The 14,967-nt window shown below is 42.1% G+C and overlaps 1 protein-coding gene across 2 annotated transcripts in view; it reads left to right on the forward strand.

The window, feature by feature from the left end:
* The first annotated feature begins 5,901 nt into the window (after nt 1-5,901).
* The window catches only part of LOC143982558 (cytochrome P450 2G1-like), a 34,483-nt gene continuing 25,417 nt past the window's right edge, over nt 5,902-14,967 (forward strand). Inside the window, exons 1-3 of one of the 2 annotated variants that reach the window (XM_077481409.1) lie at nt 5,902-6,171; nt 6,419-6,581; nt 14,050-14,199. In XM_077481409.1, coding sequence (XP_077337535.1) covers nt 5,992-6,171; nt 6,419-6,581; nt 14,050-14,199 — 493 coding nt within the window. In that variant the 5' untranslated portion in view covers nt 5,902-5,991. The remainder of the gene's footprint in view (nt 6,172-6,418; nt 6,582-14,049; nt 14,200-14,967) is intronic. The other variant, XM_077481400.1, reaches the window with a different exon arrangement.

Consider the following 14,967-nt stretch of genomic DNA (forward strand, 5'->3'; position numbering starts at 1 on the left):
AGTTTGGGCTGAACTTTCATTGTTCAGCCATTCGACCATTTGTTCGCCCCCCCCCAAACCGACCACAATGCCTTGCAGCGCTGAACAGTGCATTGCAAGCCCTGATTGGCTGAAGCAGTGAAAGCTTCAGCCAATCAGGGCACAGAGCACTGTGAGAGTCATGATTGGACACTGTCATCATGACTTTATCCAATCATGGCTCATTTTATCATCCACAGTATAAAAGTATTCTTTCAATGGCAGCCATTTTCAGTGTGATTTTGGCATTGAGAGAGATAGAACAGGGCTCTGAGTAGGGACCGCTCATATAGTTTCAATGTAGTGTAGCGAGAACGTGTCAGTAATCTTTACATTAGTGTATAGCTAGAGTAGTGACAGTTCAGATAGCGTCAGTGTAGTGACTGGTCTATTTGATTGTGTTACTGCTAGTTTAACGCCATTCACTTCTGTATGTGCTACTGCCAGTTTAACACCATATAGTTTTGCATGCATTACTGGCAGTTTAACGCCATATAATTTTGTGTGCGTTACTGCTAGTTTAATGCTATTTACTTCTGTGTGCGTTACTGCCAGTTTAACGCCATATATTTTTGCATGTGTAACTGACAGTTTAATGCCATATAGTTTTGCGTGCATTACTGCCAGTTTAACACCATATCGTTTTGCGTGCATTACTGCCAGTTTAACGCCATATAGTTTTGCGTGCGTTACTGCCAGTTTAACACCATATAGTTTTGCGTGCATTACTGCAAGTTTAGCACTATATAGTTCTGTATGCGTTACTGCCAGATTAATGCTATTTACTTCTGTGTGCGTTACTGCCAGTTTAAAGCCATAAAATTTTGCGTGCATTACTGCTAGTTTAACACTATATAGTTCTATGTGTGTTACTGACAGTTTAATGCCATTTACTTCTGTGTGCGTTACTGCCAGTTTAACGCCATATAGTTCTGTGCGCGTTACTGCCAGTTTAACGCCATATAGTTTTGCGTGCATTACTGCCAGTTTACCGCCTTTAAGTTATGTGTGCGTTACTGCCAGTTTAACGCCATTTACTTCTGTGTGTGTTTTCTGCCAGTTTAATGCCATATAGTTCTGTGCGTCACTGTACATTTGTAGTATATTATAGTATATTATAGTGTATCCGTGGAGTGTGTCTGTGTAGTGTGAGTACTCAAATTAAAGTGCACAAAACACCTCTTTACATGATTTGATTAAAGTGCAGCTATGTACAGATTTCAACTTCTTCTTTACATTTGCTTATAAGCACTGCCCTCTCTCTCCCAATAATGTCTGGGAAGATAACAAGGAAAGGCAAACATTCCCTTGGCACTGTAAGAGGGCCAGCAACAAATGTGTCCAACGCCAAAGGTGGACGAAGTGGTCAGTCCTCAGGCAGGGAAACATTTCCTCTGTTTAGTGAGTTTGCCCGTGCTATCCAGCCACAGCATACAGAGGAGGTGGTGGACTGGCTTAGTAAACCTTCTTCATCCTGCCCATCCTCTGTCATGCAAGCAGAGACAAGTGTGCAGTCCTCTGCAGTTGCCAGAGTGGATGAACCTGCCTCCTTGTCCACATCTATTCCCTCCATAGCCCCAACATTAGCCATTGAGGAATCAGCTGAGTTAGATGTTCAGATGTTGGTTCTGCATTTGAGGATGACAAGAAAATGAGCCTAGAGAGAGGGAGGAACACTGGTAGACAAATTGGCATTCATGCTCCCCAAGCCGCTGCGTATTGCCAAGTTGTCTCCGGTGGTAATTATGAAGATGGAGGAGATGGAGATGGAGATGATGATGATGAGGTCACTGATGCAACTTGGGTGCCAGATAGAGCTGAGGAGGAAACTGAAAGTGAGGCCGCACAACCCCAAGAAAGAGTAGAGAGCAGCCACCCTATTCCATGACATTCTGCAGCTGTTATCGCCCAGCCCACTCCCCAAAGCTCAGCTGTCTGGGCCTTTTTCAGCACATCTGCAGCAGATTGCACTGTTGCTATCTGCAAACTGTGTCTCAGACACATTAAACGTGGCAAAAAAACACCAATCATTTAGGTACCACATGTCTAACAAGGCATTTAACGGCACTATATAAATCGTGTATAATAATAATAATTTAACGTCCAACCACTCAGACCATTGGCAAGAGCACCTAAAAGACGCAAAAGAGGGACACAATTCTGTCCCTTCTCCTTACCCACTTCAGTCTCCCCCTGCAATACTGAGTCATTACCTTTCATCAGCCTTCACTGACAGGGATGATGGTATAGCACAGGGTGTCCCAAGTCCTAGCAGCACATCTGCTAGCAGCACACCACCAGCTGTAGACTGTAGCTAGCAAATTTCTCTGCCCCATCTACTGCAGCGGGGAAAAAAATACAGTCCCTGCCACCCACATGCCCAGTGTCTGAATGCAAGCTTGTCAGAGCTGTTGGCTCTCCAACTTCTGCCTTTCGGCCAGGTTGATTCTGCCCCCTTACATGAATTCACACAATGTGCTGTACCGGCACAGGCTCCCAGTCGCTACTACTTTTCACATAAGGCCGTTCCATCTCTCTACCATCAAATAGAAGGGAATGTTTTGGCATCGTTGGACAAGGCAGTCAGCCATAAAATCCACCTTACTGCTGACACGTGCTCCAGCAAGCATGGACAGGGGCGATATATTTCATTCACAGCACACTGTATAACGCTGCTTGCAACTCGAAAGGATGCAGGACAGGGCTCGGTGCTGCAGCTTGTTGTCTCCATACAGCTGGTCAGGATAATGGCAGACCCGTGAGCTCTACCCCCTTCTCCGCCTCCGCCACCTCCATGCCCTCCTCTGCAGAATTGTCCTATGAACATCAGGGACCCCCTAAGCATTCAAAGCTGGCTATTCCCAGATTCAGGCTAAAAGGTGCCATGCAGTGCTTTAGCTGGTGTGTTTAGGGGACAGGAACCATACCGGAGCATAGATTCTTGCAGCTCTGCAGGGACAGGCCCAGAAGTGGTTCAGACCACGCCAGCTGGAGCTAGGAATGGTGGTGTCTGATAATGGCTCAACCTCCTGTTCACCCTTAGACTGGGAAAGTTGACACATGTGCCACGCCTGGCACATGTCCTCAATTTAGTGGTGCAGCATTTCCTAAGTACGTACCCAGGGCTGCAAGATGTACTAAAGCATGCCAGAAGAGTCTGTAGCCATTTCAGGCAGTCATACACAGCCAGTGCTCGGTTGGCTGAAATTCAGCATGAATTCCAACTGCCTGTAAACCACCTGATTTGTGACATGCCCACCCGGCGGAACTCAACTTTGGAAATTCTGCATTGGCTATACATGCAGCAAAGGCTCGTGAACGAGTACCTGTGCCAGTATGGCACGACGAAAGGCTCAGGACATCTCAGCTTTTTTTTTCCTGACTCCTACTGGAGTCAGGAAAATCATGCCAATGGCTGATTTTCCTGACTCCAGTAGGTTACAGTGTGGTGAAAAACATCGTTTTGAGTCTTTTGTTGGTCAAGAGAGGAGCGTTGGAGAAGGCATCCGCCTAAGTGAGGCATTTCTGAATTTTTTTAGTCCTCGCCACCCAGGGCTTTCAGCTTCCACATCCCATTGGCAGCATCTGCATGACATGGTGGGCGATTACCAAAACAGAGAGGGAGAGCTTTCCAGCTGACAATCCACTGCCAGATCTGCCACTTTACAAGTGGACTAAGGGGACCCCCCAGGCACTATATTGGAAGGAATTTTTTATTTTTATGCTTTCACTTTAAAAATCTGAAAAATCACTGCTCATTTAAAAATGACATTTTTCACAAACTTTTTTTTATTGATACATGTCCCCCAGGGCAGGACCCGGACCCCTATAACCATTGTATGCCCGATTACTTGCATATAAGCTTTCAAAATGGTCACTTTGGATTATTGATGTTCTGGTCCTATTGACTTTCATGAGGTTTGTTTCATGGTGTTCAAAAGTTCAGGTGCGAACCGAACAGAGGTCCGTTCGGCCCTTCCCTATTAAATACCACCAAAAGAAAGCTCTATCTATCGCAAAAAAATGTTGGATGAGTACAGTGTTGCATGACTGTGCAATTGTCATTTTAAGTGTGACAGCACTGAAAGCTGAAATTTGGCCTGGGCAGTAAGTATGCATAGAAAAATGGCAAACTGACATAGTTTATTCTATCTACTCTAGCGATAACTGGTCCGGTTACATAGAAACTATAGAAAAGTGATGGCAAGTGGCCCATCGAGTCTTCCCGTTTTTTTTTTTGTTTTTTTTTTCAACTTATGATATTTTGTATTTTTTTTGTCAATGTCTGTCCCAATTATGTTTAAAGCCACTTACTGCTGACTGACTCACTGACTCTACTGGAAGTCTATTCCAATCATCAACTACCCTTTCAGCAAAATACTTTCTAAGATTAGTTTTGAACTTTCCTTTAGTTCGTTTGAGGCCATGTCCCATGCTCCTGATCTTCTTAATCTTGGTTTCATATTAAAAATTCTGCCCTCTTGAACCTTATTCAACCCCTTGATGTATTTAAAGGTTTCAGTCATGTCTCATCTTTCCCCCAAACTGTACATAGTAAGTTCCTGAAGTCTCTCTTGATATGTTGTAACTGTGCACATCTTCTCTGCCGCTTCCCTCTCATCCAGCCCCTTATTTTTTCAGCCATTTGCCCTTGTATGCTTGAGCTTCATTATTCCAGTACTCATTACCAATCTTAGCATTATAAGATGTCCATAGAAACCGGCTGAAAGTAGAACCAGCCTCTTGGATTTTTACATGTGATTATGTGATTATTTCCAGTGGCTATTGCTGCCATCAATAATCACTGAGTTCAACTGCAAAGGATGACTCACTGCGCCCCGCCACCAGAAAAACACAATAGTGCCACAGGACGGATTCAGTGAGGCAATTGAGTTATTTTCTTTCTTGCAATCCATGGTTGTGGGAAAGAAAACCACAGAATTTATAACCTGCAGATGTCAAGTGTGAGCTGAGAGTATACCAAAAACAAAAAAGGAAAATTAGAGAAAGTGTTACTAAACCCAGCACCCTGCATTCACAAAATCTGGTCTTCAACATTACACAGAACATGGTAACGCAACCTTTTCTCATCAGCAGTTAGAGCAGTCTTGTGGATTCTAGCAGTGTCCAACCAAGCACTAGTTAAAGCTTGTAGGAGGAGTTTTTATACTGCGCTGAGCTGTTCTATCGGGATCCAGGACCCCTGACCCTCTGTCTGGACAGTGCTGATTGACCATGTGGTGATCACATGCACTCTCACAAGAAAAAAAAAAACCTTTCTAGCAATACACACCAAACTAAGCATGTGCAGCCTGACTCCAAAGGCTCTGTGTTAACAGGAAATTATCAGGGGACAGTGGAAGAGAGGATTTGTGCATTCAAGATCAAACAGCCTTTTTACACAATGTGGATGATTAACCCCTTAGGATGCATAGTGAGTATAGCAAGCATGCTTTACTGCATATACAGACTGATTTTACTGTTGTGGGTTTAGTAACACTTTAAATTAGATATTTTTGAGGGCGTGGAGGCAGAAGAGACACGCAAAAAAGGGTTATTTACTAAAACTGGAAAGTGCAAAATCTAGTGTAGCTCTGCATAGAAACCAAACAGCTTACCGGTTTTATTGCCAAAGCTTAATTATAAAAAAAAATAGAAGCTGATTGGCTGCAATGCAACAGATTCTCAGTGCTCCAGTGTTAGTAAATCCCAACAAAGTATCTCTCTGTATCAGTACTATGGAATGTTTCTTTTTAGACTGATACTTTTTCCTCTTGTGTTCTATTATATAACACTGTGCAAAGCTTTCTTTCTAGCAAACAAAGCACCAGTCCCTTTCAGCGCCTCTGCTTTCTTTCATTATATCCATGTTTGGTTGGAACTTGAAACACAGCCAGAAGGCAAAGCTCAGATACAAACAGGAAACTATTGTAGCTCACACTCAGATGTCTCTGGGAACCAGTTACCATCAGGATGGCGCTGGGAGTAGGGACAACGCTTCTGCTGGCTACTGGAGTCACTCTACTAATTTACCTTGTGTCGTGGTGGAGAAGGATAAAGTACAGTAATCTGCCCCCAGGGCCCACACCTCTGCCTCTGCTGGGGACTGTGATGCAGCTGAGTATCACAGAAGTGCCCAAATCTTTACTGAAGGTAAAAGTTTCATTTATAATTCAGTATAATTCAATATTATATTGGTTTCTTTAAAACTTTGATATGCACATATATCCCTTACCTCATGCTGGAGATCTAGTTGTCTCTATAACGTCATTGGTATTTAGTAGTGTCTTGAAATTAATTAGCAGTCTCTTGTTATGAGCATAGCAAAGTATGTTTTATCTTTTTTTGATAATAGTCTTTTTTCATTCTTTGCACTAATCTATCCTATCCTGGCATACAGATAAGTGAGACCTATGGACCTGTGTACACCTGCTACTCTGCCAACATTCCTGTGGTTGTGCTGATTGGATATGATGCGGTGAAGGAGGCATTGGTAGATAACAGTGATGTGTTCAGCGACAGAGGAAATTTGAAAGTTGTTAAAGTGTTATTTGGAACCTACGGTAAGGAGGAAAATACACAATAATTTAAAATGCATGCTTTGTGGAGGGTACCACAGTATACATGCCTGTTGTGCAACATGAAGGCAAAGAAGTGCAGGCTTTGATCGCAGCAAGTATGTTACACAGTTTCATACACCCTTGCTTGGATGCATGTTGTAAGGATAGATACCAGTATTCTTAGTAGTAGTAGTAGTCTTATTTGCTCCAAGATCTGTGTATGGCACAAGTGTCACAAGGCCCAAATCTGGCTTGGCAAGCCATTGCATTTGGCCCTCACATCTCTCCTGCAGCTGTGACACACACCACCACCACATTATCTCAGGGGTCAGCATCAGAGATGAGGACAGAACTGCTAAGCCAGATCCTACACTTTTCTGTGCAGTCGCAGAGAGGCTCCACTCTGCCCCCTCTCCATCAGCAGTTGACAACAGAGAGGAGGACAAAACTCCTCCTACAGATCCTGCACCTCTCTGTGCAGCTGTAGTACTCCCTCATCTATATATCCCCTGGTCTTAGCATTCAGCAGACTCCAGCAGTTGACCCCAGACCTTCTCTGGTCCTCTTCAAAACCCTGTATTTTCTGCTTTTGAGATCTGCCACTAGCTTATTCCTGGCAGCAGCTCAAAGTAAGGAGAGGAGTGCACTGTGATGTAAGGAAGAGTGAGGGACTCTTGATTTCAATGGTGTGTGTGGGGGAGGGGGGGCTTAACATCTGATATAAGAGGGATGAGGTGCCTAAACATCTAGTCTTAAAGATACAACTGGCCTTTTGAGGGTAAAATGTCACCCTAACTCCGGTGGTGAGACACTATAGCTGGCTACTGTGTTCTTCACCTATAGCAACCCTCTTTCCCATAAGGCAAGCAGGTCAGCCGATACTCGGTTGCCCCCAGGTCTTATAGACAATGTTATAGTGCCTGGCCACCACACCGGCCGGCGCGAACTGAGCAAAGCAAACAAGTACTTGCGGTTGGCAGACAGGCAGAGCGATTCAATGACAATCCAGGTACAAGGCAGGCAAGGTTCAGAATATTTCAGGGTCAATCCGTAGTCAAAAGGCAGGAAGAGTTTAGAGAATAGTAGATATTTGATCCAAGGTCATTAACCACTTCCCCACCAGCGCAGGCTGATGTACGTCGGCAGAATGGCACGGGCAGGCATATTGGCGTACAGGTACATCCAGTTTTAAATGCCGCCCTGCCACCGCAATCATCTCACGGGGCGGCTGAACGAGGAGATGCCATTGTAAACAGCATCTCCACGTTCTGCCTAGCAACAAGTGACGCTGAGCTCTGCTCCATGTGATTTGAGCAGAGATCAGTGTTCACGAAAACAAAGCCCAGCCCCCCACAGTTAGTAATACGCCCATAGGAACGCTTAACCCCTACACTGCCACCCACTGGTTAACCCCTTCACTGCCAGTGTCATTTACACAGGAATCACTGCATTTGTATAGCAGTGATTGCTGTATAAATGACAATGGTCCCAAAAATGTGTCAAAAATGTCTGATGTGTCCTCCATAATGTCGCAACCACAATAAAAATCACTGATCGCCGCTACTACTAGTAAAAAAAAATTCTTAATAAAAATGCCATAAAAATCTCCTATTTTGTAAAAGCTATAACTTTTACGCAAACCAATCAATAATCGCTTATTGCATTTTTTTTTACTAAAAATATGTAGAAGAATACGTATCGGCCTAAACTGAGGGAATTATTTTTTTTATATGTTTTTGAGGGATATTTATTATAACAAAAAGTAAAAAATAATGCATATTTTTGTTTATAGCGCAAAAAATAAAAAACGCAGAGGTTATCAAATACCACCAAAACAAAGCTCTATTTGTGGGAAAAAAAGGACGTCAATTTTGTTTGGGAGCCACGTCGCGCGACCGCGCAATTGTCAGTTAAAGCGACGCTGTGCCGAATCGCAAAAAGTGGTCTGGTCTTAAGCCAGCAAAATGGTCCGGTCTGAAAGTGGTTAATAGCGGAATACAAACAACATAGCAGGGCAGACAGAGAGCTTGCATGTTTAAGACCCCTTTCCCACTGGAGGCATTTTTCAGGTGCTTTAGTGCTAAAAATAGTGCCTGTAAAGCACCTGAAAAATGCCTCATCTGCAGTCCAAGTGTGAAAGGTTGAGTGCTTCCACACTGGGGCTCTGCCCTGGCAGGACGCTAAAAAACTTCCTACAAGCAGCATCTTTGGGGCACTTTAGGAGTGGTGTATACACCACACCTGAAGCGCCCCTGCCCATTGAAATCAATGGGCAGGGGTCACCGAAGCACCTGCAAAGCATCTCAGCAGCGGTGATTTGTGGGTGCTATTAACCCCTTCATCGGCCACTAGCGGGGGTTAAAAGCGCCCCATGAGTGGCCAAAAAGAGCCTAAAAAACGATGATAAAGCGCCCCTCTAAAAATAGCAGTGCTTTACCGCTTACACGGCTGCTCTCTCAGTGTAAAAGGGCTCTTACACACGCTATTACAAGCATGAGACTGCAGGCTTGGCTGGATTAAAACAGGTTTGGTCTCCACCTAGACTTTTGACACAACCATAATGTTGATGCGGCCTGCAAAAAAATTGGGTTTGACACACCTGATATACAATGTTTTTGTTCTTTTGGCACCTTGGCTTTTTTATAGATTAGCAAGCAATTGTGATGCTTGTCCCATTAGAGCATTTTTACTTGTTCAGTATCTAAATGTACCCAACACTTTGTGCACATTAACACTTATAGGGTGCAAAACAGCATTATTTCAAAGTTCTGTACAGACTGCAAATGAGCAGTATTATGTATGCATTGAACATGAGTGTATGGTTTAACAGATACGTTTGCATTTGTTGAGTGCATTTACTGTATATCTGTGTTTCATTTTGAATTGCATTACTATAATAAGGTTAACTTTCAACATAGTGGCTTAAGGTAGGTGTCAATAGAATAAGCATCTACATAACTTTTAGTGTTTGGGTGCTTACAGTGACATGGATGTTCAGTTAATCACCTAAAAGATGGAACTTCTGTCCTGTGAATCCCACTTTCATGTGAATCCCATTTTCCCTCCAAGAGGAAAATACACCTGTGCCTCACATGATGACAACTTGGTCCCACTCTATAAACCCCAATATTCTACAACATACAGGAGTGCACAAATGAGCCGCTGCTGCTGACATACAAAGGAAGACACTGGGTGTGCGTATGGTCAATGCGCCCGTTACGCCAGTTTTCTATTCCCCCTTCATGGCTTTCTGTGGAGTGAAGTTAGCTGATTATCAATATTATATCTTCTTTGGTACCCAGCTTATGGTGGGAGGATTCCTGTATGTATGCTTTCCTGCGTTTGCATGTGGGGGGTACCTGCTAATGGCCCTCTGGTGTATTTGAGGTTTCACAGATGGGGCTCGATGCTGCCTCTTGAGACATGCCAAGTACAAATTGATTTTATTCGTGGTAACACTGCATAGAAATTGGTCTCCTTGTGTTTCATCCTCCTGAAGAAGCGGGTGACAAGTCCTTCAAAACATGTACAAGGAGACTAATTTGTAATAACGGAGGACAATATATGTTAAGAGGAATTTATTGCTCCACATTGGTTAATCTGTTTACTAACAGCAAAGTTGGTTAACTTATGATCGTTTCCTGTGGCACCTCAAAAGTCCTCTCTGCTGTAGAATATTGGGGTTTATGTCATGATTTGGATGTGGTGCCCCCCACTCTGTGCCTAGGGCTTCCCAAATCCATATTATTTGGTCTTAGTCCCACTCTAATTCCACACAATTTCCCTACTTTCTAGAAGGGGTCGCCACATGTAGAGATGGTGACAGCCTTCTCTACTTACCATGCAGGACTCCCCTAGCTGTAACACAGTACAGCGTACTTATACACTATGTATGCATCAAAATGGCTGCCAAATCTAGGCAAATGCTTTACCAAAATGGCCACCCAGAGCCAAATAAAGAGAAGTCAATCCTCTGTAGGGTTTCCTCTAGTGTTCAGAGCACAATAGTGGTCATGTAAATGCTCTGTTCTCTGTACTGGGTCACCACTGGGACACCTGGCTCACCTGGCAACACTTGGCATTGCATCTCAGGAAAGTCTGAGACTGAAGTGAAAAGCACCACACACAACCCCTCTTTTTCATAATACCCTCCTACCAGTTCACCACTACTCATCTTTATAGGAAATCCTACCAACCTCTTAATTAAATCTAGGGCTTCAGAGAATTGTAATTTTTTGACTATGAAGAGGAGGGCGCTTTGAAAACTGGATGGAGGATACACTTTGGTCACGGAGACCACCAAAGTCATTACTGATCCTTCTTGTCATAAGGCAAGGAGGGTCAACAACGTCTGGTGAGTGCGAACCTTCACCTTTGATTCTTACATGTGGTGTGTCCTTTTTAGGGCTCATTACTAGAGCAATTTGCTAATCACTACAGGAAAGATTACACATACTGGAGATCACAGAGGATCATTTGGGACTTTGCATTTTAATTATCACTATATGTATTTCACTTGTTTTTGGTTTTAGTTTAATATGTGTTTGTTCCATAAGGTGTAGATTTTTATAAGGTGTAGACTGCTTTTCTTTTCTTTTTGAGTATATATATATATATATATATATATATATATATATATATATATATATATATATATATATATTATACATACATTTCTTTAGTAGCAAGCACTGTTTTCTTCATAGAGCACATCACTCTTGCTGATTATATATCAATGTGTACTTATTATCTGAATAAAATGTAATGTAACAGAGTTTCAATACAGTATCTTTCTTTAAAAAGGCACTATACTTTTAAATTTGTGGTTAGAGCATTCAGAGATTCAGACATTTTTAAATATTGTTTTAATGAAAGATAAGTCACTGTGTTACTGCCTTTTAGAAACACGACTCTGTCAGTGTGCTTATTTTGGTGTCAAATGAGAGCTGCTGATGCCAATTGCAATCACCTTTTCTCGTCTTTGAAGATTACATTTTCAGAATGTATTGTCACTTTGTCACTTTGAAGAAACCTACTTTATTGTAAACTCGGTTAAATTCCTGTCTAGATGTGACAGTGAGTTATTGTCAGAAACCATAAATCAGAACGAGACAGAAGTACAATTAAATCACACTTGCTTATTAATAAAAATAAAAAGGTAAATAGAGTAAGCGTATTCAAAGCATAGCCAGAGTCCAGTAACCGGATCGAGTAGTCAGCCAGTCCAGAGTTCAATAACCAGATCGGGTAATCAGCCAGGCCAGAAGTCAGGGATCCAAGTAGAGCAACAGCAAGCAGGATAAGGAGCCAGAAGGGATGTCAGCAATCCAGTCTTTAACCAGAACCTCAGGAGATGGTTTCTTGTGATGTGACCAAGGCGAAGGCAGATATGAAGTGACCTGGGCAGCTTTAAGTAGGCAGGTCAGATGAGCTGGATAAGGAACAGCTGGTAACTGTGGAGAGAGATGAGAGCTGGCAATTAGCCGACAGCTGAGCAGCCAGCCCAGAGAAGGAAGTGCTAAGCCAGCCCTAACAGTTATACACACATTTAAAAAAAAAGTTACAACAGCAGATGCTGTGAATCCTGTGAATACAGTGTGTGTGTGTACACGTGTGTGCGTAAAGGGTTACCTGCTCAGTTAATCTGCCTCATTGGCAATCACTGTCAGTCTGTTGGAAAGTCGCTGCGCAGGTTGAATGTGTAATATGTCACATTCTGGTCGCAGTGGTGGGATCAAGCACATGACATTTTTTAAACAACTAGGGCATGGGACCTTGTTGGCAGCAAGATCATGCGTAAAAAGTACTCTGTATGAAGTTCCAGCAATGTTTACATGCATACAGTGTTACAGTGTAAATGGCCTCTATTGCCCACTGGCGCTGCTCAAGGCTGATATATAAAGAAAGGATACCTAGCATCCTTGGTTGCTAGGACTCATTTGGCTCCTGCCACTTAGTGTCCTTTGCTGCTAAAATGCAGACAGCTCCTGACACCTAGCATCCTTTGTTGGTAGGAAGTAGGCAGCTCCTGCTGCTGAGCAGGCTTTGTTGCAAAAATGCAAGTGGCTCCTTTCACCTAGAATCCTTTATTGCCAAGTTTACTGATTTACTGATTTTTATGCAGTTGTTTGCAAGAGCCAATAACACTTGCATTTAGATCCATAGAAAAAAAAAGATTACTGATAAAACCACTATGTTTTTTTAGTGCCTGTCTGCATAAGCCCCAATTATGACACCATGTCCATAGTTTTCTTACTTTACACCACTTTCTTGAGTGCTGGAGCCTCAGGAGCACGCTAAAGCCCCCCCAGATGGAACTCTACAGATATAACTAGATCAAGCACTGGATTTTTACCCTTACCAGGAACTTACAATTTCCTTATACTAAATCGATCTTAGAAAAAAATCTACCTTTACTTGATGAGGTCCCCCCAGACTTAGATCTCTCCTATACTCAGCTTTGAACATCTAAATATCCCTTTCCTCCCTTACTTATGTCAAGAACTGGCAACAAGACTTGAGCAACCCAATAGCACCCCAATGGGGTAAGATCTGCACTTGAATAGCCAAATGATCTTTTTAGAATGAAAGTATGTGAAATTCTCTTTACATGGTGTTGGCTACCTGCATACATAGCAAATGTCGTTGCATTATTGTGACAGATGCATGGTCCAGTACAAATGATACAAACATTATTTTACATTACTAATCCAAGAGACCCAAGAATAGCCCTTTTACACCATACAATCCCAGGGCTCACCAATTCCTTGGAAAAGCTAGCCACTTCCTCATTCTAGTTTACAAACAAACAATTGCTAAAGCCTGGAAAAAGACCAGAGTTAATTTTGCAGGAAGTAAAAGAGTACATGAACATGTTGATTGTTAGCAAGAAACTATTTAGTACCCTTATTCCCCTTTAGAATTCTTCTAGCTTCAGCTACATATAAATACCTTGCCCCATCCTATGTCCTGATCCCTTGTGGATACCTTGCCCCCATCTCCCCACCAGCTTACCCTTTCTCCCCTCAAACTACCCCTGCGTTCACCCATCTTCAACCCCCTCATTTCCTTATGTAAAGGTCTCCATTCCCTATCCCCTCCATCTGTTTCAACACATTATCAAGCCTTGCCATTCTCATGATTACGTTTACATCTTTTTTGATGGCCTAATATTTTATTCATATTACTGTTTTCTTATATATTGTCTGCTGGTAAACTGCCCATGCATGAATGATTGGAATGTATCTATTTTGTCATCAATAACCAAATACATTTCCTAGAAGAAGAAAAAACTAGAAAGTTAGTGTGTTTTGTTGCTGATCTCAACATTGTTATATTCCATCTCACATACTTCTGTGGTTAGGCTACTCATCTAATTAAATTAGCATTAGACATATTGTATTTCGCATTCATTTTTATTAGGGTGCTGTCAGTACAATCTCTAAACAAACACTCTCATATAATGCTCTAGGGATAGTCATGACTAATGGAGAAAGGTGGAAGACACTGAGACGATTTGGTCTAACGACACTGAGAAATTTTGGAATGGGGAAAAGAAGTATAGAAGAGAGGATTCAGGAAGAGGCCCAAAACCTGAGAGAGCAATTCATGAAAGACAAAGGTAGGTGACAGACAGCTATGAGACCAGTCTGTCATGCTTCTGTGCTGTTTTTCACAAAATTCACAGTAGAACATTTAAAAATAGGAGATTGATTTATGTTTTAACTTTTGCTGTACATTTTGTGAATGTTGTTCGAGGCGACCTTTTTGAGATTTTTACTAAATGACAATTAAGTCAAGTATTGGCAAAAATTGAACTCCACCACTCCAAATTGTCTTGGCTTAAAGTGGAAGTAAACCCTCCTATTGGTTTCAGCCAAGGAAGCTGCCTTCTTGGCCTCTGTTTAACCTTCAACTGCCATGAAGCTGCACATGTGATCAGTTATGATACCAGCCATTGGATGGATTAGTTTGATTCAGAGCAAAACCAATGTGACATTTCCATTCCGGCACAATGGGTTTTCTTCCGCTTTAATATTGACTCTTAATAGTTGAGTAACACAACTTATTTTATCCAGAGGCAAGATTCTTTATTATTTTTTTGCTGTTTTCACCTTTATGAGGTTGTGATCCAGGGAAACAAATCCATGCAACTACAGGTTTTGTGCTGAAAAAGCAGCATATGTTTAATTGACTTATCTTCATAATGTATATCATAATAATAAAACTCTAAATACTGATATTTTATTTAAAACAGACAGGGGAATGACTGATTAATCACACTTTGTGTTATATACATATTACATTGTATACATTTTCATTATTAGTTTAATTGTGACCTTTTAATATACAGTAATGTACTGAGACTGAGATAAGGAGGTTGGTTTAT

The sequence above is a fragment of the Lithobates pipiens genome, unplaced genomic scaffold (assembly GCF_037356315.1).
Source record: "Lithobates pipiens isolate NorthernLeopardFrog02 unplaced genomic scaffold, aLitPip1_a1.2 Scaffold_1, whole genome shotgun sequence".
NCBI classification, from domain to species: Eukaryota; Metazoa; Chordata; class Amphibia; order Anura; family Ranidae; genus Lithobates; species Lithobates pipiens.